General features: G+C 50.8%; 3 protein-coding genes across 5 annotated transcripts; 2 read left to right on the top strand and 1 right to left on the bottom strand.

The window, feature by feature from the left end:
* Positions 1-473: 473 nt before the first annotated feature.
* On the top strand, positions 474-8,066 carry SNX21 (sorting nexin family member 21). Of its 2 annotated transcripts, XM_089513398.1 has the most exons (4): positions 474-617; positions 3,842-4,167; positions 5,988-6,145; positions 6,805-8,066. In XM_089513398.1, the coding sequence occupies exons 2-4, from the start codon at positions 3,864-3,866 to the stop codon at positions 7,477-7,479; spliced, it is 1,137 nt and encodes a 378-aa protein (XP_089369524.1). In that variant the 5' UTR covers positions 474-617; positions 3,842-3,863; the 3' UTR covers positions 7,480-8,066. The 2 variants fall into 2 exon arrangements, with proteins under 2 accessions (XP_089369524.1, XP_089369523.1); XM_089513397.1 differs by lacking the exon at positions 474-617 and having other exon boundaries at positions 1,644-4,167.
* ACOT8 (acyl-CoA thioesterase 8) lies at positions 8,045-15,284 on the bottom strand. Of its 2 annotated transcripts, none has more exons than XM_089513401.1 (6): positions 15,099-15,284; positions 12,601-12,737; positions 12,255-12,480; positions 10,163-10,320; positions 8,526-8,648; positions 8,045-8,415 (listed from the first exon to the last, which is right to left on the bottom strand). In XM_089513401.1, exons 1-6 carry the CDS (start codon positions 15,212-15,214, stop codon positions 8,297-8,299), a joined length of 879 nt encoding a protein of 292 aa, XP_089369527.1. In that variant the 5' UTR covers positions 15,215-15,284; the 3' UTR covers positions 8,045-8,296. The 2 variants fall into 2 exon arrangements, with proteins under 2 accessions (XP_089369527.1, XP_089369525.1); XM_089513399.1 differs by having other exon boundaries at positions 8,526-8,717; positions 15,099-15,282.
* Positions 15,281-24,594, top strand: ZSWIM3 (zinc finger SWIM-type containing 3). The gene is made up of 2 exons (XM_089513395.1): positions 15,281-16,438; positions 21,643-24,594. Exons 1-2 carry the CDS (start codon positions 16,284-16,286, stop codon positions 23,735-23,737), a joined length of 2,250 nt encoding a protein of 749 aa, XP_089369521.1. The 5' UTR covers positions 15,281-16,283; the 3' UTR covers positions 23,738-24,594.
* Positions 24,595-25,324: the final 730 nt, after the last annotated feature.

Genomic DNA, 25,324 nt, shown 5'->3' with positions numbered 1-25,324 from the left:
CAGGTCATTGATAAAGATGCTGAATAGCCCTGGGCCCCCTGTCCTCCCCCCCCCCCGTGGTCCCTTCTTGTCTAGTTCTTCCTTGTTGGGGAGGCCCTTGGGAGGGCCCTTCGTGGTGATGAGGTCTGTCTGCTTTATGTTGAAGAGGAAGCCATGCTTTGGCCCGGTCTCCTCTTTGCTCTTCCTCAGCCCTTGTTCCAGGTCTGTGGGGCTTTGGGCGGGGAGCCTGGGGCCCTCTGCCTGGGCCTCTTTGGAGGGCTGCTCTTCCTTCCTCCTCCTCCTCCTCCTTTTCCTGGAAGGTGTTCTGGAGCCAAGGCGCAGGGCTGGCATGAGGAGGAGGAGGAGGAGGAGGAGGATCCAATGCTGGGGGGCTGCAGCCTGGGCCGGGCTGCTCTTGGCCTCCCTGGTTGTCTTCGGGGCTGAGGCCAGATTCCTGACCAGGCGCCTCCTCCCTTCCCTTCCCTTCCCTTCCCTTCCCTTCCCTTCCCTTGCCGGGCCTTTGCTGCTGCCTGCGGTGGGCCCTGGGCTCGCTTCGTCCGCCGGGAAGAGGAGGCAGGCAGGCTCCGGGAGGAGGAGCCCGGAGAGCGCTGCCCGGCTTCTTCCTTGCTTCCTCCGGGGTAAGGAAGGAGCCTTCCCCCCCGAGAGAGAGCCCCGGCCGGGTCCCCTCTCCTCTCCCCTGCCTCCCTGGGAGGCCCCCCTGGCGCCAGGAGCCCAGGGAGGGAGGGAGCCAGCCAGCCATCTTCCTCCTCCTCCTCCTCCTCCTGCTGCTGCTGCTGCTGCTGCTGGCTCCCCTCGGAGGCTGAGCCCCCGGGGCTGCTGCTTCTCCTTCTCCTTCTCCTTCTTCTCCTGCCGTCGAGTCCGATCCCCCTCGGCTTCCCGGCTGCTGGCCCGAATGGCCCCCGAAGGAGCAGGCCCCTTCTCTCGGGGAGGAGGCCTGGCTGGTCCCTGGCAGCCCAGGCCTTTCCAGGCTCCAGCCCCTGGGCCAGGCTCTCTCTTCTCTCTCTGCCTCTGGCCAAAGGCCCAGCGCTGGCCCTCCGTCCGTCCCAGCGTTGTGTCTTTCTTGTTGGGGCGCGTCCTGCCTTCTTCCAGCTGTTTCCGACTTGGGGGCTTCCTTGGGCAGCAGCTGTGTCCCCGGGAGGAGGCTGAGGCTGAGGCTGAGGCTGAGGCAGGTCTCCAGACAGAGGCGCCCTCCAACAGCCGAAGCCCGGCGCCAGGCATCTCCTTCGGGGCCCAAGGAGCAAGCCCTCTCCAAAGGCCTCCTCCTCCTCCTCCTCCTTTGCTGCGAGGTCCGTCCGAGGGCCCTTCAGGGCTGCCTTGGCTGAGGCTCAGGCGGCGGAGGACCAGGGGGCGGCTTTGGCTGTGTTCTAGAGTTGATGTTTGCGGTCCTTCAAAGGTTCTGTACAACGTTCATTGCAGGGTTTTCATGAAGGTGAAGAGAAGGTCAGGAGGGGAGAGGAGGAGGAGGAGAGCCCGAGTCTGGAAGGACTGGAAGGGAGGAGGAGCGAGCTTCTTTTCTGCTGCTCCAGAGAATGGAGGCCAGCTCCAGGAAAAGAGATTCCACTCAACATCAGCAGGGACTTCCATCCTGAGAGGAAGGGCTGTCCGACAGAGGAACCCACTCCTTCCTCCCAGATCTCAGTGGAGCCTCCCTCCTCGGAGGCTGGATGGCCCTCGGTCTCTCTCAGGGGATGCTTGGATGGAGAGTTCCTGCAGGGCAGAAGAAGAAGAAGAAGGCGCTGCACTGGATCAGGGCCCTTTTGGGGTCTCTTCCAATTCGACGATTCTACAATTCCATGATTCTAATGGCTGCTTTCATGTCTTTTTCATGCCTTTAGCCGCCTCGGGTCCCAGGTTAAGAGAAAGGCGGGATAAAAATAACATAATCATCATCATTAATAATAATAATAATAATACTTTTACGTGTTTTAACTTTTTCTAAAGTTGCCTTAACATAAATGTTAAATGTTAATAAATACGGCCACAATGTAGTAGACCTGAAACGGAGGGAGGGCAGAGAAACCTTGGGTGATGATGGCCGCACTGCAGAAATGAAGCAGTTTGATGCAGCTTGCCCTTTCTTGGCTTAGTGCCATGGGAGCTCCTTGTGGCGCCAGGGCTTCAGGCTGCGCTATTTCTGCAGTGCAGACTCAGCCTTAGAGGAAGGCTGCCTCTGGATGCCATCCCCAGGGGCCTTTGCCACCAAGAGAGCTTTTGCTGGCCAAGAGAAACAGAAGGGCTCCTTTTCTGTGCTGTGCTTGCGGGATAAATGTTCTGCCTTAATATTGGAGCAAGGAGCACAGACCCAGTCAATGGGGGCTGGCGGCATGCGCCTCCAGGAGAGAGCAAAGGGAGGGAAGGCTCAATAGGCTGCATCAATGGAAGTGTGGCCAGGCCTCACTTGGAATAATCCTGTCTCCAGTTCTGGGCCCCATAATTCAAAAAGGATATGAAGACACTGGAGCAGGTCCAAAGGAGGGCCAGCAAACGGGGGAATCTGAGTCCTTGAGGCTCTCATTCCAGAACCCGGAGCGGCCAGCCAGATGTTCAATACAAGAGGCAGCTGTCCATGGATTCTTCATAGTCTCATGACATTTTAATTTATTCATTAAATACGTATGTACCTTTTTTGGAACTAAAGCAGGTCTGCAAGGTGGTTAACCATCATGAAAGCCAACCATGGAGCTTAACCCTTGTAGCAAATGTTAAGAACACTTGCCTCTGATTTGAGAACTTCGGACTGTATCCAGAGAAGGGCCACCAAAATGGTGAAGGGCCTGGAAACCACAAAGCCCTCTGAGGAGAGACTTAGGGAGATGCTGGGGATGTTTAGCCTGGAGAAGAGAAGGTTAAGAGGGGATATGATGAGAGCCCTGTTTAAGTATTTGAAGGGATGTCATGTTGAGGAGGGAGCAAGCTTGTTTCCTGCTGCTCCAGAGAATAGGACCTAATGGAGCACTGGATTCAAACTACAGGAAAAAGGATTCCACCTGAACAGTAAGGTGCCTTTCCTCCTTTGGGGGCTATTTTTAAACAGAGGCTGGATGGCCCTTTTGCATAGGAAACGGCTGGAGGCCCTTGGGGTCCCTTCCAATTCCTCCCCGACTGAAACGGGCTCCCATTGTCCCATGTCTGTCCCATAACTCTGGTTGCTTCATTCTTCCCACAACTGCCTCATGTTAATGAGTGTTAGATTAATTTTAGTAACTTTGATTGTGTTTTATGATGTCTTGTAGTTTTCAGTTGGGGGTTAGGGATTATGTTAACTATGTTATTGTGATTTTATGATTGTTGCCTGCCTTGATCCTTTGGGGAGAGGCGGGCTATAAATAAATTATTATTATTATTACTACTACTACTACTACTAGAAAGAATCTGGAGCAAGGGCCACAGACCCTGTCCCTAAGGGCCAGTGGCATGCACTTCCAGGAGAGCATAGAATCATAGAATCGTAGAGTTGGAAGAGACCGGAAAAAGGCCATCCAGCCCAACCCGCTTCTTCTGCCATGCAGGAACTCTCAATCAAAGCATCCCCATTGACAGATGGCCATCCAGCTTCTGTTTAAAGTCCTCCAAGGAAGGAAACTCCACTATAATCTCCGAGGAAGGAGTGTGTCCCACTGTCGAACAGCCCTTACTCTCAGGAAGTTCCTCCTAGTGTCAAGGTGGCATCTCTTTTCCAAGAGTCCTGATCTGCCATGAGGAAGGAGAGGAATGAGGCAAAGAGAGGGGGATTCCAGAAATTTGGCCTGAGGACGATCCCCCGTCTGCTGCCTTTTCAGCCTTGGGGGGCAGTCAGGACTAGGCCCTGCACCTTGACCCCAACTGCCCTCTTTCCCTGCAGGGCTCCCCACGGCCGCGGCCCCATGGCGTCCCGCATCCTGCAACGCCTGAGACACGCGCTGACTGGGGAAGGCGAGCGGGACGGACTGGCCGGCTGCAGCTTGGAGGCCGAAGAGTTCCCAGAGAGTTCTGAGCTGGAGGACGACACGGAGGGCCTCTCGACACGGCTGAGCGGGACCCTGAGCTTCACCAGCAATGACAAAGAGGAGGAGGAAGGAGAGGAAGAGGAGGAAGAAGAGGAGGAAGGGGGGACCCCCACTGTGGCTAGACAGAGCCAGGGGGGACCCCTAGATCCTGGGCTCCTTGGAGAGGATGCAGAGAATGGAGGTAAGGAGGACCCCAATGCCAGGAGGAGGGGGGCATTCCCAATTCCACACAGATTGTGGGCATGATGTCTCGGGAACATTTCATCATTTGAAAAGAATATACAGCCACCCCTTTTTGCGGACTTGAAATCCGTGTCCTTCGCATACACACGAGCAGGAAACGGAGGGGGAAACAATGGGACGCACACCCATGGGAACGCACCCCGATACATGCCAATGGGGCTTGAATATATGTGCATTTTGGTTTTCGCAGAGGGGGGTTCTGGAATGGATCCCTGCAAAAGTGGAGGAGCAACTGTATTGTTAGCTATGGGGCCAAGGTATGAAAAACACACACATTGCGGGAACAAGGCTTAAATTTCCTGCACTGTTAGACTCAGCAGGACACTTTGGCTCGAATCCAGTTGCTCACAGATATGTTTGCCCAATGTGAAACAGCAGGAACAAAACTGTGCATGTAGTATACCAATGTGTATGGATGTGCCTTCAGCTGCTGATTAGATGCGGTGGCTCAATGGTGCAACTCTGCCACTTGGCCTGAGGGTTGTGTAGCACCTCTGATGCATTACTCCATGTGCAGAGATCCCAGTCTGGAATATCAGTATGCAAAAGGTTCTTGTAGCACCTTTGAGACAGTGCTGCACTGTTACAGCACTCTTATTCCACTTTTACTGGGATGGCTGCTTCCTGTGGCATTCTGGGGTTTCTAGTCTATTCAGGCCCAAGAGCTCTCTGGCTAACAATTCTAAATGCTCTTCCCTAAACTACAAATCCCAGGATACCACAGGAGTCACCAATAGCAGTTAAAGTGGAATAATAGCACTGTAATGGTGTAGTGTGATATTCAGAAAGAAGTTTTAACATAAGCTTAAGTATGCATCTGATGAAGTAGATCTAGCGTAGTAATAGTGCCACTCTATTCTGCTTTGGTCAGGCCTCACCTGGAATAATCCTGTGTCTAGTTCTGGGCCCCACAATTTTAAAAGGATGTGGAGAAACGAGCATATCCTGAAGAGGGCCACCAAAATGGTGAAGGGTCTGGAAACCATGAAGCCCAATGAAGAACGACTTCGGGAGCTGGCGATGTTTAGCCTGGAGAAGGTTAAGAGGTGATATGATAGCCCTGTTTAAATATTTGAAGGGATGTCATATTGAGGATGTTCCAGAGAACAGGACCCGGAACAATGGATGCAAACTATAGGAAAAGACATTAAGAGTAACATCCTGACAGTAAGGGCTGTTCGACACTGGAACCCACTCCCTCAGAGAACAGTGGAGTCTCCTTTGGAGGTCTTTAATCAGAGGCTGGATGGCAATCTTTCGGGGATGCTTTGATTGTGATTTCCTGCATGGCAGGAGGTTGGACTAGATGGCCCTTGGGGTCTCTTCGAACTCTATGATTCTATCATTTAAGTTAGTGAAAGCTGATGCCACCAATTTCTGTCTCTCAGTTAAGTGTCAAAGGTGCCACAAGATCCCTTTGCATCCAGATGTAGAGACCTAGGTTACATGATCCTAAAGTTGATTCACAGCCCTTAATAACCTGATTACAATCCAATTAAAGTTCAAAGGTCTGTCTGCAGGCCTCCCATTTTCCATCTTGGGGAGGGATGGTGTGACTTCTGGATGTTGCTGAACTGCAGCTGCCAGCCTTCTCCATCCCTGGCTATGCCTGCTAGGGCTTCTGGTGGTTGCAGTGCTGCAGGAATCCCACTCCAAGGGCGGCAGGAGCGGTGGTCCAGCAGGACGGCAGACCAGTTCCCCCAACCCCAATATCTGTGCCCTCTCTCTCTCCCACTCCCATTCTCCCCTTTGGCACAGAGCACAGCCCTCCCTCGGCTGAGCGCCGGGGCAGCAACATGCTCACGAGGCAGCTGCAGGAGCTCTGGCGGAAATCCCGGGGCAGCTTCGTGCCCCAGCGCCTCCTGTTCGAGGTTACCAGCGCCAATGTGGTCAACGAGCGCAACTCCAAGTACGTGGTGAGTGACGGTGGGAGGGAGGGGAAGGATGGGCCCTTGGGAAGCCAAGGAGGGGAATTCGACTGTTGATCAGCAGAGAAAGATGGAGGTGAACCAACCTCTCGGGGCATGAGGCAGTAGAGGGAACTGAAGAGACAGATTGGATTCCCCCGGCCCTCCTCCTTTGACCCAACATTCCCAGTTCATCCAAACCAGATGTTTTGGACTCCCACTGGTCCAGCTGGATGGAGCTAAGTCCAGAACATCTGGAGGACTGAAATTTGGGAGCCACGGTTCTAAGCCAGGGAAAGGAGCGCTGGCCAGGTGGAGTCGTTCTCCATCTCCCCCAAGGCAGTGGGTTTGTGGCTGTGCTGCTCCTGTCCTTTACTTTGTCCTCATGGGGGCCCTGACTCTTCTCTCTTCTTCCCTTCTGCTGCGGTTTGGGCATGGCTGGCTCAGAAGAGCCTCAGGTAACTCTTTTGGCTGTTGCTGCCGCCGCCGCCACCACCTCACCTGCTCTGCTTTTGGAATCTGCTTGTGGAGTGAGAGAGAGAATATATTGTGTGTGTGTGCGGATTGCGAGACGCCTGCCTGCTGATCGCCATTGGGCTTTGCCATGGGGAGGGGATCCAGTAGATCTGGACAGCTTCCCTCACCCTTCTTCCCATTCTGCTCCACAGCTCTACACCATCTACTTGATCCAGGCGGGGCAGTTTGACAAGGCGCCTGCCACCATCTCCCGCCGCTACTCAGACTTTGAGCGGCTGAACCGACACTTGCGCCGGCGCTTCGGGGCTGACATGGCAGACATCTCCTTCCCCCGGAAGCGGCTAAGGCGCAACTTCACCGCAGAGACTATTGCCAAGCGGAGCCGGGCTTTTGAGCAGTTCCTCTCCCACTTGCACTCCTTGTCAGAGGTTCGGCGCTCAGCTGAGTACCTGGAGTTCTTCTTCCTGGAGGACCTGCGGGAAGCGCAGCGCATGACTTGCAGTGGCTTGTACCGGGAGGCCCTGGTGGCCTGGACCAACGCCCACCGGCTGCAGGAGAAGCTGGGTGCTAGCCGCTCGGGGCACTTTCTGCTGACCCTGGCCGGTCTGGCGGTGTGCCATCAGGAGCTGGAGCAGTTTGACAATGCCTATGCCTCCTGTGAACAGGCCCTGCGTCTCCTGGAAGCCCAAGAGAGCCACACGCTCCTGGCCCCCTTCTTGCAGACTCACATCCACCTGGCCTCGACTCTGGGCAAGGACAAGAGGGAGGCCGAGGCCCGCCTCCAAGGCCTGCAAGTAGCCCATGGAGGAGGGCTGCTCCCATCGCCCACCCTGAAGGAGCTGCTCATCAAACAGCCCCTGCCATGAGAGGAAGGAAGGGGCGGCTGCGGCCTAGCTAGCGTACCGCCAGAGAGGAGCCAGCAGTTGGGGAGTGAGCAGGAATCAAGCAGACGTGGGTGAGTTGGACCCTCTCCTCTTGGAACCCCAGCCTCTGAGAGCCAGGACCCCACTTGTTCCTTGGTCTGAGTGGAAACAGCTGCTGCTGCCAGGATTGGCCCAGAGACGCCGCGTCTGTGTAGTACAGGGATTCGATGCTTCCTTCTCTTTTGAGAAGGAATTGTAGCATGGCTTGAAGATTTGACAAGAAAAAGGGAAGATAGCACTTGCCACAAGCATCTTGGACAGAGGTGCGGCAGGTGGGATAGCGGTCTTATGAACTGTGATGTCGCTGCTCACTGGACTCATATATATGGACGGATTGCACTGCAACCACCACAAGATGGGATACTAGGGAAAAGGTAATGGGGGGAGTGGGTTGGAGGAGGGATGTAACACCATGACTTTTTTGTCCCCTTCCTTCCATGGGGAAGGAAGGGTCCCTGATTACTCACTTACACACACACACACCCTGCACCCCCAAGAGACCAGAGCCTTGCAAGGAGCTTCAGTCACTTTATTGGTAATCTGGAAAGCCATGGGCCAGTCTGTAATTAACGTGCCCAATAAAAACCACACAATCTGTACTTCCATCTCCAAGTCTCTCTGCCCATCTGCCCATTTGCAGGGCTTGCCTCTTGCTGCGGATGCTTTCAGGTTCAGGGTCAAGTGTGGAGGCCTTGTTCACATCCATGAAGGCTGAGCTGGCACCTCCTGCCAGGAACCATAGCTGGGGAGGGAGTACTTACTATAGCTTGCTTATAGCTCTCTGTTCCTTCACTCTGATGACGCCTTCCTGGGCGCAGGTGGCAGCCAACACACCATCTCTGCGCCACAGCCGCCCCTGCACCAGTCCCCGGCACCCACCTGGGATGGGGCAGAAAGAGAAAGAGGGAGGCTGCAGCGTCAGTTCCCTCTCACGAGACCCTTCTTTGCCTTGCAGTGTTCCCTCCTCACCACACAAAGGCAGCACCTACCGGCCCAGGGGCTCTCACACTCATAGAGCATCCAATGGTCGGCTCGGAAGGGGGCATGGAACCACAGGGAGTGATCGAGGGAGGCCAGGAAGCCAACCTTGTAGTGTTGGTGGGGCAGCAGGGCTGTGTGTAGGAAAGCGTAGTCGGAGATGTAGGCAGCCACGCAACAGTGCAGCTTCATGTCACAATCCCCTGAAACACATAAACATTGCCTGCAAAGGGAACAGCAATCCTTCCACCCAATGGACCCAAAAGACCCCTCCTTAGCTGCTCATAGAGAAATAGGTAGAGCAGTGCTGCTAGAATTGCCCTGACCACTGCATCCTACAAACACACAAAAAAGTTTTCCCCCAAGACTTTTTGCCCTCAGGTCCATCTCCAGGGCACATAAAATTGTCACATAACATAGTCCCAAACATACTTTTATACGTTCAGTAGAAATCCTTTTTCCCAACAGGAAGTGCCCTAGAGCTAGAGGTTAATTCCTAAGTCACCTTCTCTTGCAGAAAAAGGTCTCTTGCCCTGGGGCTAAAACACCCCTAACTTGCCCCCTATGCCACCCTCCCCTTTTAAAAAAAAGATCTCTTGGATCTTTTAAAAAGATTCCTTGGATGTTACAGGGCCACACTTTCCTTTTTTAAAAAAAGAAGAAGGTGTGGCCCTGTAAGATCCAAGGAACCCAATGTGGTCGTCTGTTGCCCATTCCTGGAATACAAAGATGAACAAACAAAATATGCTATGAAGCCAACTTCTAGCCCACAGGGGGGGGGGACACTTCTGGAAAGACAGCAGAGCTGCACTTTCCACTCTATGACCCTCTTCCTCTGGCAAAACAGAGGCTGGGTTGCAGATGGGAGGCTGGAGTTCTGCATCTCGATCCAAAGGAAGGCATAACAATTTATTATTATTATTATTATTATTATTATTATTATTATTATTATTATTATTATTTGTATCCTGCTTCTCCCTGTATTGGATCGAGTCGGGTAACAACAAACAAAAGAACAATGAAATTACGATACAACAAGCGACAAGTAAAAACATAACAAGACATATCAAATCCTAATTCCCTATCTCCCTCCCACCCTAAAATAGCGTTAAAACAACAATTCCCAATAAAATGCTCCTAATAAAATAGTCAGTAAAATCAATCATGATCACAGTCCGGTGGGAACAGCTATGCAAGTGGAGAGTGAAAAATTCCAAGGAGGTCAGTTTGGGAAGGCCAGGCCTGTTGGAAGAGAGCCGTTTTTATTGCCTTCTTAAAGGCCTCCAAAGATGTTATATGGCAGATCTCCTCCGGCAGGTCATTCCAAATTTTTGGAGCGGCAACAGAAAATGTCCTCTGGGAAGTCGATACCAGTCTGGTTTTCTTAGACTGCAAGAGATTCTTACCAGAGGAACTGAGAATGTGGGAAGGATTGTATGGGAGGAGGCGTTCCCTCAGGTAAGCTGGACCCAGGCCATGTAGGGCTTTATAGGTAATAACCAACACCTTATACTGTGCCCAGAAGCTAATTGAGGGACAGATGTTTGATATGGGGGATTTCTCTTAGTCCCAGCCATGGAGTCTCTTCTAGGGCAGCATGTGGCAAACCAGAGGGATGAAGGGAGGGAGCATGGTGGGCATACTTTACCAATGTAGCCTTTGGCCCGCACCCAGAAGAGCTGCTTGGGCTCCTGCAAGTTCCGGTGATAGAGATCGGGTGGGTTCACTGGCTTCATCTCAATGGGAACTTCTTGTGCCAACATCTTAGTGAGCCTTTGGCGGTACTGCTCCAGGAGGTTTGGGTCCCTTTGAAAATACAGACAGGAATCAGGTGGCTAGAAAGGCAAATTTAGGAGAGTGAGTACCATTGCAACTGTGTTTTGAATACTGGAGCAGTTCAAGCAGTGGGCTACAATTTCCTGCTTGTCCATGGAAACCCCTGGGTGACCTTGGGCAAGTCACACTTTCTCAGCCTCAGAAGAAGGTTAAGGCAAACCCCACTCTGAACAAATTCTGCCAGGAAAAACCTGTGATAAGGTAGCCTTAGGGTCGCCTCACTTGGATATGACTAGAATGCATACAACAACAACCACTACTGCTATGTTTTGTGTTAAGGCCAGGATGTGGAATGTGTGGTACTCCAGGAAATGTCAGACTGCAGCTTCTATCATCTCTTACTGCTGACTGTTGACCTAGAGCTGACAAGACTTGCAGACCCACAGCATCTCTGGAGGACCATAGCTTCCCTGATAGTCTTTGCCTTCAAGTCAGCTTCCCTACCCAATTTACCCAATTCTTAGAGAATTAACACAGCAAAGCAAATATGATATAATAGACATCACTGAAACCTAGTGGGATGAGTCTCAGGTTAGGAATGTAGTAATGGAGGGGTACAGCCTATTTCAGAGAAACAGACCAAACAGGAAAGGAGGAGGAGCATTATCAGCTGAGATGTAGACTCTTTTTTACTGTTTTTACTGTTGTTGGATTAACGACATGTACACCGCTTTCATCGTTGGAAAAGCGGTTTATAAATAAACATTTATTATATATATATATTATTTATTATTATATGTCAAGAACATTTACTCCTGTGAAGAGATCCATGACTTAAATCTGGGAAACCAACTTGAAAGTAACTGAGTAAAAATTAAGGGGGAGAGAAACAACAGCTTTGTGGTGGTGTTGGGGGTCTACTACAGTTCTCCAAATCAGACTGAGGACGTGGGTGTATTTCTGTAACAGGTGACCACATATTCAGAAAGGAGAGATGTAGCAGTAATGAGGAGTTCAACTATCTTGATATTTGTTGGAAGTCACATTCTGCCAAACAGTTAAGGTCCAACAAATTCCTCATTTGCCTTGCTGACAATGTCCAAGAAGCAACAAAGAGATCAGCTGTTTTAGATCTGATTCTAATCAACAGGGTTGACCTGGTTAATGGGGTGAAAGTGGAGGGATCAAGTGGACCCTTCTTATGGAGTTTTGTTATAAAGCAGAAAGGAGAAGCCTAGTGTAGTCAAAAACATAAGAAAGCTGATTTCAGTAAACTTAGGGAAATACTGTTTGTGATGGATGGGACTTTCTTAAAAGTGAAATATTAAAGGCACCATTTCAAACACTGCCTCAAAGTGTGGTGGAGTCTCCTTTGGAGGTTTTTAAACAGAGGCTGGATGGCCATCTCTCACAGGGAAGGCTTTGATTGTGTCTTCCTACATGGCAGAATGGGGTTGGACTGGATGGCCCTTGGGAGTCTCTGCCGACTCTAGGATTCTATCCTTGTACAGCCAAAGTGGTTGGCAGGCTGGTTACCCTCATCTCACACTTGCTGAAGGCCGCAGAGGCTCTGACTGTCCATTGCTTGGACCAGCAGGGGTGGCGGGGAACACTCCTTAGTTTGCCCAGAACTCTCAGAGATGCAGGGGAGCCACAGGTGAGTTCTGAATTGGATGCAGGTGCAGAGCAAGGTTAAAAGCAATTAGCCCAGATGAGGTTCCTGCTTACTTAAAGAACATTAGAGAAGGTCCTCCCCCATCGTTCTCCATGTTTTCAGAAAAGAGAACCTCTGCAGCCTCAAGCAACGGAGGATTGTTGAGTTATGCACAAGTGGAAAAAGGGCACCTGGGCAGCTCTCACTCTCATACACACCCAGGACTTCAGCTTTAGGTTAACTTTCTGCCCACCCTCAAGCACAGCATCTCCTCCAGCAGAGGGAAAGAGATATGATCCCCACCACTCACTGAAGGTATTTGTGGATGAGCTCTTCATTGGTCAGGAGCTCCTCTGGGAATGGCACCTCTGGCATGTGGAACTGGTGCTGGATAGGGCTAAGCTGCGCCTGTTGGAAGGAGGCCTGGCAGATGAGGATGGGCTTCCCATGCTGGATAGCTTTGACCGATCGCACTGAGAAACTCCTCCCTGTGCGGGTGCGCTCCACTTGGTACAGGACCGGCACCGTGGGATCCCCTGGAAGAAAGGATGAAGGAAGGGTTATGCCACTTTCAGCCTGCAACTCAACAGACAGTCTTGGTTGGCTGCATTGCTCCAGGATCAATGTTCCTCCTCCCAGGAGGGGCTCCTTATTACCTGCTCTGACAAAGTAGCAGTGCAAGGAATGGACATGGACGTCCTCACTCACGGCCTTGGCTGCCGCCACCAAGGCCTGGCCGACAATCTGCCCCCCAAAGAGTCGCTCCGTGACTGGGACCCAGTAGTGCCTCCCGCTGAGGGAAAGGAAACAGAGAGAGGCGAGGCGTTATACTGGGTGGTAGGTACGTTCATTCCAGGCCACTGTGTCTGGTTCCAGGCAGGGCAAGGCTAGGCCCATGTATAGCCACCTCAGAAGCAAGTGAGTTCCTGTCCTTTACAATTATCCCAGTGGAATTGCCATGTAGTTCCATCATCCTGAGCAATCCTGGGATGTGCAGTCCTTAGAATTATCAGCCAACATCCCAGGTGTCCGCAAGAGTTATAGTGAGCTCAAACACAGTAATCTTGTAGCACCTTTGAGACTCTCCAAGGTCCAAAACACACTGCAGAAATAATCCAGTTTGAGACTGCTTTAACTGCCCTGGCTCAGTGCTAGGCAATTCTGGGAACTGTAGTTTTGTGAGGCATTTAGCTGCCTCTGTCAGAGAGCTCTGGTGCCACAATAAACTACAATTCCCAGAATTCTTTAGCATTGAGCCAGGGCAGTTAAAGTGGTCTCAAACTGGATTATTTCTATAGTGTATTTTGGACCTAGCGAAGAAAGAAACTGGCAGCATGAGCTTTCTTAGACTTCAGTCTACTTCCTCAGATGCATTTACTATATCTTTCCTTTAATTAGTTAGTCTCAAAGGTGCTACAAGATCTCTTTATATCCATACAGTGAGGTCAAAGTCTGTTTGGGTTGCAGAGATAGGTGGACTCTGACTCTAGAGGCCAGGGTTCGAGTCTCACCTCATCTGTCGAAACCAGGGTTGTGGTGTGTGTGTTTTGTATTAATATTATTACTATTTTCATATTTTTGTATCCTGCTCTTTTCTCAGAACTGGGACTCAGAAGGGCTTCACAGCATTTAAAAACAATATAATTAAAAACATAGAAAAGTCATATGTTAAAACAGAATTAAATTGTTAGAACATTAAAACAGATTACTTGTTAAAAAAAAATAAAAATGCAGTTTTTGTATTAATATGTAAGGCTGCCCCAAAAGAGGACTGAAATGAGAAAACTCAGTAGCCAGGCGTGGCTCGGGTCGCGCTAAATAAAAGGAGCGCTCTTTTGAAGCAGGTTCTTTGGGCTGAGAGCTGGGCTCACTGACAGCAGAAGCAACATTTCTCATATCTTGGTTCCCAAAATGATTTAATTTTCATTAATAATTTGTTTTATTTATATACCGCTATTCCAAAGATCATAGCGGTGAACAGCAAGTCAGCTAATTTGCCCCCAACAGTCTGGGTCCTCATTTGAGCTCCCTCCTCGGAAGGATGCAACCTTGTGGTTTCAAGTGAATGGCTGCAGCGCAGGCATTGAACCACTGCGCCACCAGGGCTCCTATTTCTGCATCTTTTTGTCACAATCAAAGAAGGCGCTGGTAAAAGTGTGGCAGGGCTTGCATGCATTTTAACTAAGGCGCTACAAGAAGATTGGGGCATCTCTGCTGGGAGCAGCTGTCGATGACTCCATCCAGCTTCTATGAAGGCCATGAGGCTTGTTCTCGTGAGGCCAAATCCAAGAGCGGCTGGTATATAGTTGCAGCCGCCTGCGTTTGTCTTGGGAATCAACAGATCCCTCTTTGGTTTCCCAGAGTTTATCCTCAATGAAAGGTGTCTCTGCTCTTTCCGTTTTTTCTAGAGCTAAACATGTCTGCCCTGGACCACTGTAAACAAACAAACAAACAAACACTTCAGGGCAAAATAAAGCTCTGCCAGGACATTAAGAAATGGTTGAAGGCGGTGGCTGTTTCAGGAGACGCTTGCTTGAATGCGATTCGATGGAATCCAAGGCGCCTCATGGGCAGCTTGACTCTGACTCAAGAAGGGACACAGATGCTCTCATGCAGCAAAACCCGGCATTGCCCCCTCTTTCTGGGGCTAATGGTGTGGAGGCCACGCTCTTGGCTGAGACTCCGGCTAAGAAGAAGGCCTTGTCCTACAAAGCAGGGCGAGGCTTGGGGAGTGGGCCCCCAGCTGACCCTGGGCGAAAGCCACGCTCCCAGCCTCCTCATGGCAAGCCTCCTCCGGACATCCCAAGACAAGGCACACGACGACAACAAGAACATGGGTCCCAGGGAGGTCTAGTGCCTCCCTCCCAAACTACGCTTCCCAGGATTCCAGAGTGAGTTGTGGTCTCTTCCAGCTCTAGGATTCTATGACTCTAAAGCCTTAGCAAAAGGGCTCCATCCTCAGGAACTTGGCAGAACACTTGTCCTACAAAGCAGGGCAAGGCTTGGGGAGTGGGCCCCCAGCTGACCCTGGGCGAAAGCCACGCTCCCAGCCTCCTCATGGCAAGCCTCCTCCGGCTCTAGCGCCTCCCTCCCGAACTACAAATCCCAGGGTTCCCTCAGAGGTAGGTCTCAACCGGAAGAGCGCCCCGCTGACCGGAAGAGGTCGAGGTCCAGCGGCTCCAGGTTGAGGACGCTGGTCACCAGGACGCTCCGCAAGTCCTCTCCCTCCTCCGCGTCCCGGAGCCGGCCGGCGTCCCTGGCGGCAGCCATCTTGGGCGGTCATGTGACCCTCCCGGAAGTAGGCCTCGGAGGGGGTAGAATTCAAGGAGGGACCGGAGGTGTGGCTGTAGAAACCGGAAGTCCCGCTCTTGGCAGGTGGTTGGTCCGCCTCCGCGTCCGTTAGGCCGCGTCCCGCCTCGTGATTGGTCGAGCGTCTGCGCCGTGGCTCCCGATTGGCTGGCGGAGTCGGAGGGGCGGGTTTTAGTCCTGGTTTATAGTCAGGCGCCGGGGCTGACCTGGTTGGTTCTCCCGCGCAACCGGAAGCGGAAGGAGAAGAAGAAGAAGGGCAATAGAAGGGAGAAAGCCCGGTTGCTCTAGTGGCACGTGGTCCCTGGAGGAGAGGCTTCAAGGAGGCCAAGGCAAGAGGGGGCAGGAAGGGGCGAAGAGGCCCCCATGTGGCCCCAGGAGAGAAGGCAAGGGGCCTGAGTGGGTAGGAAGGGGGTACGCCCAGAAGCAGGACAAGGGCAGAGTGGGCAGGGAAGGGCCAAGGCTCCTGAGTTTGGCCCCTGGAGAAGCCAAAGAGGGGTCTGAATGGACAGACCCCAGGAATAGCCAAGGGAGGCCCCGAGGGGCTAAGTCTGGCAGGACAGGGATGGCCCTTCTCTTTTGACCCCAAGAGAAGCCAAAGGGGCCCCAACTGGGTTCAGCCCCCTCCCTTTTGCCCCAGGAGAAGCCAAGCCCCCCCCCCAGTAGACAGGAAGGGGTAAGTGCCCTCTCTCTCTTTTGGCCCTAGGAGGAGGCAAGGGCCCCCTGAGTGGGCAGCAAAGGGTTCCGCCTCCTGCCTTGGGCCCCCAGGAGAGGCCAGGGAGCCTTCCTCCCCCCCCCCCCCCCACCATCCCCTCCAGAGGTCTGGTTCTTGTGGTGAGGAGGTGGCACACTATTGATGCTCACAGAGACACACACGCTCTTGTTACCCCAGAAGGCTGGGGGGGGGGGGAAGCAAGGAGGGAGTGAATGAATAAGTGGCAGTTCTTGTGGAGGAGAGAGATGGGCTGCTAGCCCCCAGGGACTTAGAAAGGAAGGCAGGAAGGTGCCGCCTGCCCCAGGGCCAGCTGCAGCCATGAAGCTGGGATCCTGCTTCAAGAATTATGAGGACTTCCGGGAGTGCTTTGGCACTTACAAGAAGGAGAACCGGCTGCATTACGGCCTGAGGAGCTGCATCTCCGTCCGGTTTTACAACCGGCAGAATGGGACCAACATCCGCGAAGATGTCACGTAAGAACGCGACCGCGAGTGGCGCAGGCGGGGTGGCGATGAGTGAGACTATCCATGTCCCAAGCCTAGGCTTGCTCACTCAAGTCACATCCTCCAAGAGTCCTTTTCCCTCCTTGCTCTGCCATCCAGCCCGCTTTGACTTAGGACAGCCTTCTAAATGAGAGCCCTGCAAGAGGCCCCCTTCTCAAAACTTCATGTCTGTAGTTCAGATCTTACACTAACTAAAACAAAAACAGGTTAGAATCCTAGAGCTGGAAGAGACCCCAAAAAGGCCATCCAGTCCAACGCCTTTTGGCCATGCGGGAAGACACAGGCAAAGCCCTCCCTGGGACAAATGGCCATCCAGCCTCTCTTTAAAAACAGCCTCCAAAGGAGACTCCGCTGCTCTCCAAGGCAGTGTGAGATCTGCACTCAGAACTGGTTCCAGAAATAAAACTCAATTGATTAAGAAGCTTTATTCAGAAATGTCCCTTGAACACGTCTAAGCAAACTTAACTTGCCAAATTCCAAACCCCACTTAAAGCCTCCCTTCCTTCCCCCAGCCATTCAAAGAGAGACATTCCATCATTGCCATGGTTGCCCTTGCTTTCCAAGTCCCTCCCTCTTCCCACAGCCTTGAAGTGGCTTGGTACCATCGCCAGCACTGCATACCAAGGCAAGCTAGTCATAACAGATAACACTTCTCAGGCCTCACCGCTGCATCCCTTCCCCCCAATTCCCACACAAACTACACTAACCATTCCCCGCTTCCCCCCTAAACCTAGCAGCTTCTAATATCATTCCCTGTTTTAAATCCTAATACTGTAATTACTAACCCCTACAAATAACATAACCAGTTATAACTCAATATACTATACACGTTTAATGAATACCCACACAACATGCCCCTCCCCTGCCCATATTCTTATAATGGCAGAACTGGTGCTAACTGGTTCTGACAGGCAGCAGCATCCTCCACTGAACAGCTCTTACTGTTAGGAAGTTCCTCCTAATATTTAGGTAGAATCTCTTTTCCTGTCATTTGCATCCCTTGCTCCATGTCCTGTTCTCTGGAGCAGCAGAAAACAAGCTTGCTCCATCCTCAATATGACACCAGATACTTAAACAGGGCTATCATACCTTCTCTTCTCCAGGCTAAACATCCCCAGCTCCCTAAGTCTCTCACAGGACTTTATGGTTTCCAGACCTTCCATCATTTTGGTCATCCTCCTCTGGACATGCTCCAGCTTCTCAACATCCTTTTTGAATTGCCCAGAATTCCAGGCGAGGCCTGACCAAAGCAGAACAGAGGAGTGGCACTATTACTTTTCTCAGTCTACACTATACACTATTGATACAGCCTAGAATCACATTGGGTTTTTTAGCTGCTGCATCGCAATGTTGAGTCATGTTCAACTTGTGATCTACTGGGACTCCTAGATCCCATTCACATGTACTGTTGTCAAGCCAGGTTTTCCCTATCCTATATCTCTGCATCTCATTTTTTCCCAAATTTTATACATAAGCATGCCCTCTATTCCTTCATCCAAGTTATTGATAAAGATGTTGACTAGCACTGGGCCCAGTACAGAACCTGTGGCACCCCATTGGTCACTTTCCTCCAGGATGAAGAGGAACCATTGCTGAGCACTCTTTGGGTGCGGCCGGCCGGCCAGCCAGTTGGAAATCCACCTAACAGCAGATTGTCTCTTCAGACCTGACAAACATCCCATTCTTTACTCATCTCAAAGTTCTAGTTTATAGTGTCAGAGTAGGGCTTACGTGATTAAACTGTACTGAGCCATGAAACTGAATGGATAGCCTTCGGCCTGTTGCTATTTTTCAGCCTGGCCAACTTCACAGGGTTGTGACAATAAAGAAGGTACAGGAGTTATATGTGCTGCTTTGAGCTCATTAAAGGAAAGGTAACATTTAAAAGAAACAAATAAATTACATATTTGTAAGCTGCTTTGGATCTCAGATTGGAAGGAAAGCAGAATATAATATATATATATATATCTCAAATAGATGAATGTATTTCACAAACACACTGCAGTTCTTACAGAATGCGGTTTTCCAGATGAACTACAGAACACATTTTCCTAAGGACCAGTCTCTATCTTTTAACCAAGTTCGTTCACAGCAGCCCCATAGGGGCAGCAATTCCTTCTTTATAGTATTTCTGTCTCAAAATATGGCTGAATTCCCTGTAAGGCCTTCTTGGGTCCCGGAAATGCTGGCTTGCCCTAGCTTTGCCTATTTTCTCTCTGGCTCTCCTCATAGGAAGGTGCTGAATCTTCAGTCAGATAATTAGCTTCTCCATCCTAGTCTTTTGAACCCAGATGTTGCTGTAAGATAACCCTTATCATCCCAAGGCAGCATGGTACTAGTCAGGAGTGGAGGAGACTTCAGCCCTACATTTGAGCCTGCTAACTTTGGGACAAGCCCCGTCTTAGCTGTTCTGACTGTCAGTGGCTTTCCAGAGTTTCAGGTTGGGAAACTGTCCCTTGCTGCTTGACATCTCCTTAACTGGAGAGGCTGCTGGTGATTGAACTTGGGATCTTTGGCATGCAGAGCCCCTGTCTTCCACTGCACAATGCTACACCAAAGATATGTTTTCATGGGATTGTTTGCTGTTGTTCCATGAGTCTCCTACAATAACATTAAAACACATAGCACTTTACTGAATTTTTACTAACACTTATAGTTTAAGTTTCCACTGTTGCCACACTGTAGTGTGCAATAAGTGAGCATGTATTGATCAAGATGGGCAATAAATGGAGCTGAGCTTGGGAACCAGCACTGTACCTGTAACCTCCAACCTGGTTTTTCTACTCCAGCAGATGCTGTGCAGCAGTGAAGGTGTGTGCCTGTAATAGGATGAATCACAGATATTTAGCTAGCTCTCCAAAGGATTGCTGTCACCTTGCTATCACTGGCAGCTGAGAATAGGTGCTAGCAGGAGAGAATCTCCCTTTGGAAGAAAGATTTTAGGTTAATCTGTTGTTTTACAAGTCCATTGGGGTCTTGTAAAACAGCATATAGGATGTGAAGTCAAAGGCTTTCATGGCTGGCATCCATAGTTTTTTGTGGGTTTATCAGGCTATGTGGCCATCTTCTAGATTAGAACATGGCCACATAGCTCGAAAGACTCACAAAAAATAAGCATGTAGGATGTTCCTGCATTGCCATGTGATTGGACTGGACGGCTCTTGCAGTCTCTACCAACTCTTGTGTTCTCTGTTGTCAAGAAGGAAGAACTGGCGTTTATGATCAAGAAAGGAAGCAAAACCTCTTAGTCCTGTGGCCAACAGGTGTAGGAGGATGTTGTGCTAGGCAAACCAAGATGAAAGGCAGCTAGGAGCAGTGGTTGGTAGCACAGAGGGGCCACGTTGGCAATCCTCTGGTCCACAGCTGGCCTGGAGAGTGAAGGACTGCAGCAGATCCTGAAGCAGGAAGGTTGAGGGGAAGGGTAGTAGGGACTGGCTCTTGAAGTAAAGCATAGGAAGATCCCTGCCAGCAAAGTCTGATCTGGCCTGAGGATTCCTGCCCTCCTCTTCAGACCTGGCCTCTGTGACCCCCAGCTCAAGTTCTGTGGCAGGCCTGTTTGCTCCCTCCAAACTGTATGATGTCCACAGGAATTCCATAATTCAGTAGGCTCTAATTGGTTATGTTGAGCACATTCATATTTTTGCCGTTCATCCACTGAAGGGGTACCATAGGTGGCGATTTTGAGGCTGTTTCCCATCTAGATGCTGGCCAGTGCAGGCACGCTCAGGATCAGCAAGGTGCCTGCCTCAGGACACTTAGAATCCTAGAATCATAGAGTTGGAAGAGACCGTACGGGCCCTGATCCAGTCCAACCCCATTCTGCCATGCAGGAAATCCAATCAAAGCATCCCCAATAGATGGCCATCTAGCCTCTGCTTAAAGACCTCCAAGGAAGGAGACTCCAATACACTCCGAGGAAGAAGTGTGTTCCACTGTCAAACAGCCCTTACTCTCAGGAGGTACCTCCTGATGTTTAGGTGGAATCTCTTTTCCTGTAGCTTGCATCCATTGCTCTGGGTCCTAGTCTCTGGAGCAGCAGAAAACAAGCTTGCTCCCTCGTCAATATGACATCCATTCAAATATTTAAACAGGGCTATCATATCACCTCTTAACCTTCTCTTCTCCAGGCTAAACATCCCCAGCTCCCTGAGTCATTCCTCATAAGGCAAGGTTTCCAGACCTTTCACCATTTTAGTCACCCTCCTTTGGACATATGGCTCCAGTTTCTCAATGTCCTTTTTGAATTGTGGTGCCCAGAACTGGACACAATATTCCAGGTGCGGCCTGACCAGAGCAGACTATACTGGCACTATTTCTTCCCTTGATCTAGGCACTATACTTTTATTGATGCAGTCTAAAATTGCATTGGCCTTTTTAGCTGCCGCATCGCACTGTTGACTCATGTTCAACTTGTGGTCTACTTGGACTCCCAGATCCCTTTCACATGTAGTTTCATTCAGCCAGGTGTCCCCCATAATCCTATATCTGTGCATTTCATTTTTCTGCCCTAAGTGCAGTACTTTACATTTCTCTGTCTTGAATTTCATTTCGTTAACTTTGGCCCAGCTTTCTAGTCTATTCAGATCATTTTGAATCTTGATCCTGTCCTCTGGAGTATTAGCTGTTCCTCCTAATTTGGTGCTCAAAGAAATAGCAGGCATGTGTAGGGGTAAAGTCAGAAAAGCTAAAGCGCAGCATGAGCTCAGGCTTGCTAGAGAGGTTAAAAAGAATAAAAAGAGATTTTTTGGATATGTCCACAGCAAAAGGAAGAAGAAGGAAACGGTAGGGCCACTGCGTGGAGAAGATGGCAAAATGCTAAGAGAAGACAGAGAAAAGGCAGAATTACTCAAGACCTTCTTTGCCTCAGTCTTCTCAGAAAAGGCAAAGGGTGCTCAACCTGAGGATAATGGAGCAGAGGACAGAATAGGGGAATTTCAGCACAGAATAAGTAAAGAGATAGTAGAGGAATACCTTGTTAATCTAAATGAATTTAAGTCTCCAGGACCAGATGAACATGCCCTCTAACCCTGAGCCCCTCCAAATCCCATCTAGCCTACAAAGTTCCCTAGAGACTCTTGGCCCTCAGTGCAGCTGCAGTGTCCTACAGCATTGCCCCACTTGCACTGGGCTGGATGCCACCCTTACAGCCTCTCTTTTTCTCTCTGATCTGACAGGTTCATGCAGGTGAAGTTTGGCTGTGTCCGACTGAGAGAACCCAACAACGATAAGAAGCAGCATCTGGAGCCCCGTTTGTGCCCGGCATACTTAGTCCTGCAGTACAGCGTGGAGCTAGACCAGCTGGTGATCACCGAACTGAACTGCAACCACATCCATCTGGAGGCCAAGGCACTCTCTGACTCTAAACCTTCCCCTCTGGCCAGACTGGCAGCCAGGATGGCTGCCTTTAAAGCCTGTGGCAGCCCTCCGCCCAAGCTGCGCAGAGAGGAGCCCGCAGGGGTGGAAGCCTGTAATATGGAGGCTGACCTGGGCATGAAGGTCAAAGTGGAGAGCGATGAGAGCATGACCGTTGAAGTGGATTCTGAGGAACCTCTGCCTGCTTCCCCTCTCAAGCAGCTGGAAGTCCCTCAGACAGAGAAAAATGGCAGCTCCAACTCTACTCTGGCCCGAGTTGCTGAAGTGATGAAAAACTTCCTGCGAGTGGACGCAGGCTCTTTGGCCTCCATCACCATGAGCAACGACCAGGACCTGAAGCTGCTGAACTTCCAGACCAGCAAAATGAAGAGCTTGTTTGTCAAGTTCCCCGAGAGCCTCTTGCTGCATCAGGTGCTGAGCGAGAGGGGCCACATACTGTATGCTTTCCTGGTGGAGAGCAAGGACCGGGTGGGGAAGCTGGTACACTTTGCCATTCTGAAGGAAGACTCAGAGGAGCACGTGCACAAAATGCTTTCCTCCTTCAGGGAATTTAACCCGGAGGCGCAGAAGATCAAGGTGGTCTTTGTGGACATGTCCTTCCTCCACCATGGTGTCTTGCAGGAGCTCTTCCCCTCAGCGCAGGTGCTCCTCTCTGTCTACCACACTGTGCGGCTCCTGGAAAAGAAGCTGAAGGAATCCCGCACCTCTTTCTCCTTTAGAAACAACTTGAAGGTGGCTTTGAGGGAGGCCGTCTTCTCCACCTCCAACACAAACCTGGACACCCTGTCTCGGCTCGTGAAGCGCCTGGTAGACCCAGAGTTGTACGAGTACCTTCATACCCACTGGTTCTCCTGCGAGATGCTGTGGTACATGCATGCCAAGAAGGGTCTCCACTCCTGCAGCACGTACATAGACAGCTTGGATCTTATAACTCAGAAACTGTCAAACCTCTTTACCACACAACTGTCCCTGGAGACGAGCATCCTTCGCTTTATGGAGTACGCCGACTGCTTCAACACCAAAGGCCTAGAGAACCTGAACCAGGGTTTCTCCAACCTGGAGGAGGACAGCCCCAGCAGCCTCATAGAGGAGCTGAAAATCCAGACCCGGGCCTCTGTGAAGCACAGCTCCAGCACTGCATCTCAGCACCTGCCGGTCAAAGTGGCCACAGAGATTCCCAAGCAGTCCACAAGGCATAGTCCAGCCAAGCCTGTGGCCACCATGCTGGCCGCTGTGCAGGAGACTTGCACTGACCTCGCTTATCAGCTGTGTCTGAATGAGTGGGACGTGGTACAGAAGTCCACCCAGCTCATGCATTCCACCAGGCACAAGACTGTGGTTCAACTGCTGGAGGACACGCACCAGGTCAGCAAAGGAGGTAGGAGCTGCAGCTGCTACTTCTACTGCCGTTACCAGTTGCCCTGCCGACACATTTTGTCTGTGCTCCTGGCTAAGCGACAGGTCGTGGAGGAAGCCATGGTGGCCAAGCGTTGGCAGAAGAAATACCAACACTTGTCCATCTTGGGGGAGAACTTGCTGGAGTATCCTGGGCACTCCAAAGGCACCCCGGAGCCCCAAGCAACAGCAGAGTCAGAGGAGCGACAGGACAAGATCCAATCTATCAGCAAGGAGCTTGGCAACCTGCTGCTGCAGAGTGACGGGGAGGAACTGGAGGAGCGTAGCGCCACCCTCAAGATGATTGTGAGCATATGGACTAAATGTTCTGAGCTGCAAGAAGAAGAGGAGGTGGCGGCAGCAGCAGGGAAGTCCCTTAACATCCGGAATGTGGGGGACCTCCCCTTCCTCTGGGTGAAGAAGGAAGAGATGGAAGAAATAGAAGTTTCCTCGTTAGCTCATGGTGCGGCTGCGGAAGGCAGTCAGACTTCTCTGGCTTGAGAGGCACACCCCTCCCAGTCAGGTCAGTCTAGTTTCTGGTCATGACAGTTGCTTGGGCTGGCACTGGGTCTGACTGTGTCCCAAGCCCACTGTGGTTCTTCCAATTCAGGAAGCTCAGGGTTGCTGTTTGGCATCTCAGCAATAACAGGGCCTCTTCCACTGTCCCCGTGGTGCTTGCTTTCTAGGGGAATGTGCAAGAGGATGAAGGACTCCTTCCTGCTCAGTATGCAACCGAGGCCTGTGTTACTTGAATGCAGTTCATATATGCACCTCTCCCTGTGTAGGAGACAGGCCAGTAATGCAGAACGGGTATGAGGGCCTTCAGGTTTTGCAGGGTTGACAATCAGGGAAGCTACTTCATACTGAGGGGTTTTATCCATGATACTTTGTGCTCCAGGTAGGCTTCCTTCAGTGTCTTCAGTTGTTCTTGATTCACCTGTATAATTCTTCCCTGCTTTCCGTTGTTTGTTCCGTTGGCATAGATCATTTTGAGCAAACCCACATGGAATGTTTATGTTCTCTTGTGTTGTGTGGGAAGAATTGCTGCGCCCAATGCATGTAAGCGATACTGGTTTTGGATCCTGTTCCATTTGTATTTCTGCCCTGATGCCCCGGGGTGGAGGCTGGGCCGTCACTCACCAGAGCAAACTGGTTGGTACTGGGAGGGCTGGGAGGATTGGCAGTGCTCAGCTGGTGCTTTCTTGACTTGCTCTGAAGCCTCTGTTAGCTGGGGCAAGATTGCTGCTATGTAATTAGAACAAATTAATTGTTTAAAATACAGATTTGACTCTGCTCCTTTGTTGCTGGATTTATTTTCCAGTTCTCCTCATTTCCCAAGTTATTTTGGCAAAGATCTTGTTGTGGATTTGTGATGGACAGCTTATGCCAGAAAAATTTAAAGGGACATTCCTCACCAACACACACACACACTCTTTGAGAAGGTACCCAGTTCAGGGGACTATGGAGAAAGTTTTTCCTTGAGTGGGGGGAGAACAAACTAGGGCCTACTCTGGCTCCTAGACCTTCAAGAAATACAGCAGCCTCTCCAATGAAGCCTGGAGTCATTTCTGGTTTCAGTAGAATCCCTGAATCTTAAGTGGTAGAATTGAAAGATACAGCCATGTTAATCTGTGGAATCAATATGTAGAGAGATCTTGTAGCACCCTTGAGACTCACTGAAAGAAAGAAGTTGGCAGCATGAGCTTTTCTAGACTTCAGTCTACTTCCTCAGATGCCTGAATATTAAGTTACCGTATTTTCCGGTGCATAAGACAACCCCCGACTTTTCCATTTGAAAGTTAGAGTTTGGCATATATTTGGCATATAAGACTACCCCTCTTCCAGCGCATGCTAAGGCTAAGAGATGCCTTAGAGAGGGGTGTCTTTTTCCCCTCAGCACACTCAGTCTGCATTCACACTGGAGAAATAACCTGGTTTGGCACCACTTTAACTCTTTTCTGGCTCAAGGCTATGGAATTCTGGGAGTTGGAGTTTGTTGTGGGCCCAGAGTGGACCCCACAACAAACTCCAACTCCCAGAATTCCATAGCCTTGAACCAGGGCAGTTAAAGCGGTACCAAGCTGGCTT

The sequence above is a fragment of the Sceloporus occidentalis genome, unplaced genomic scaffold, assembly GCF_023333645.1.
Source record: "Sceloporus occidentalis isolate IW3139 unplaced genomic scaffold, rSceOcc1.0.p SCAF_3, whole genome shotgun sequence".
NCBI lineage: Eukaryota > Metazoa > Chordata > Lepidosauria > Squamata > Phrynosomatidae > Sceloporus > Sceloporus occidentalis.
The sequence above is the reverse complement of the archived record's forward strand: the minus strand, read 5'-3'. Positions and strand labels throughout refer to the sequence as shown.

What these genes read in the sequence shown, in the direction of transcription:
- SNX21 (XM_089513397.1), top strand. Translation starts at nt 3,696, where the DNA reads ATGAGGAAGGAGAGGAATGAGGCAAAGAGAGGGGGATTCCAGAAATTT. An exon ending in AGAGGATGCAGAGAATGGAG is followed by an intron (nt 4,168 to 5,987) that starts GTAAGGAGGACC and finishes CCTTTGGCACAG; the next exon opens with AGCACAGCCCTCCCTCGGCT. An exon ending in AGCGCAACTCCAAGTACGTG is followed by an intron (nt 6,146 to 6,804) that starts GTGAGTGACGGT and finishes TCTGCTCCACAG; the next exon opens with CTCTACACCATCTACTTGAT.
- ZSWIM3 (XM_089513395.1), top strand. Translation starts at nt 16,284, where the DNA reads ATGAAGCTGGGATCCTGCTTCAAGAATTATGAGGACTTCCGGGAGTGC. An exon ending in AACATCCGCGAAGATGTCAC is followed by an intron (nt 16,439 to 21,642) that starts GTAAGAACGCGA and finishes CTGATCTGACAG; the next exon opens with GTTCATGCAGGTGAAGTTTG.
- ACOT8 (XM_089513399.1), bottom strand. Translation starts at nt 15,214, where the DNA reads ATGGCTGCCGCCAGGGACGCCGGCCGGCTCCGGGACGCGGAGGAGGGA. An exon ending in CTGCTACTTTGTCAGAGCAG is followed by an intron (nt 12,481 to 12,600) that starts GTAATAAGGAGC and finishes CCTTTCTTCCAG; the next exon opens with GGGATCCCACGGTGCCGGTC. An exon ending in GTGTGAGAGCCCCTGGGCCG is followed by an intron (nt 8,416 to 8,525) that starts GTAGGTGCTGCC and finishes GCCCCATCCCAG; the next exon opens with GTGGGTGCCGGGGACTGGTG.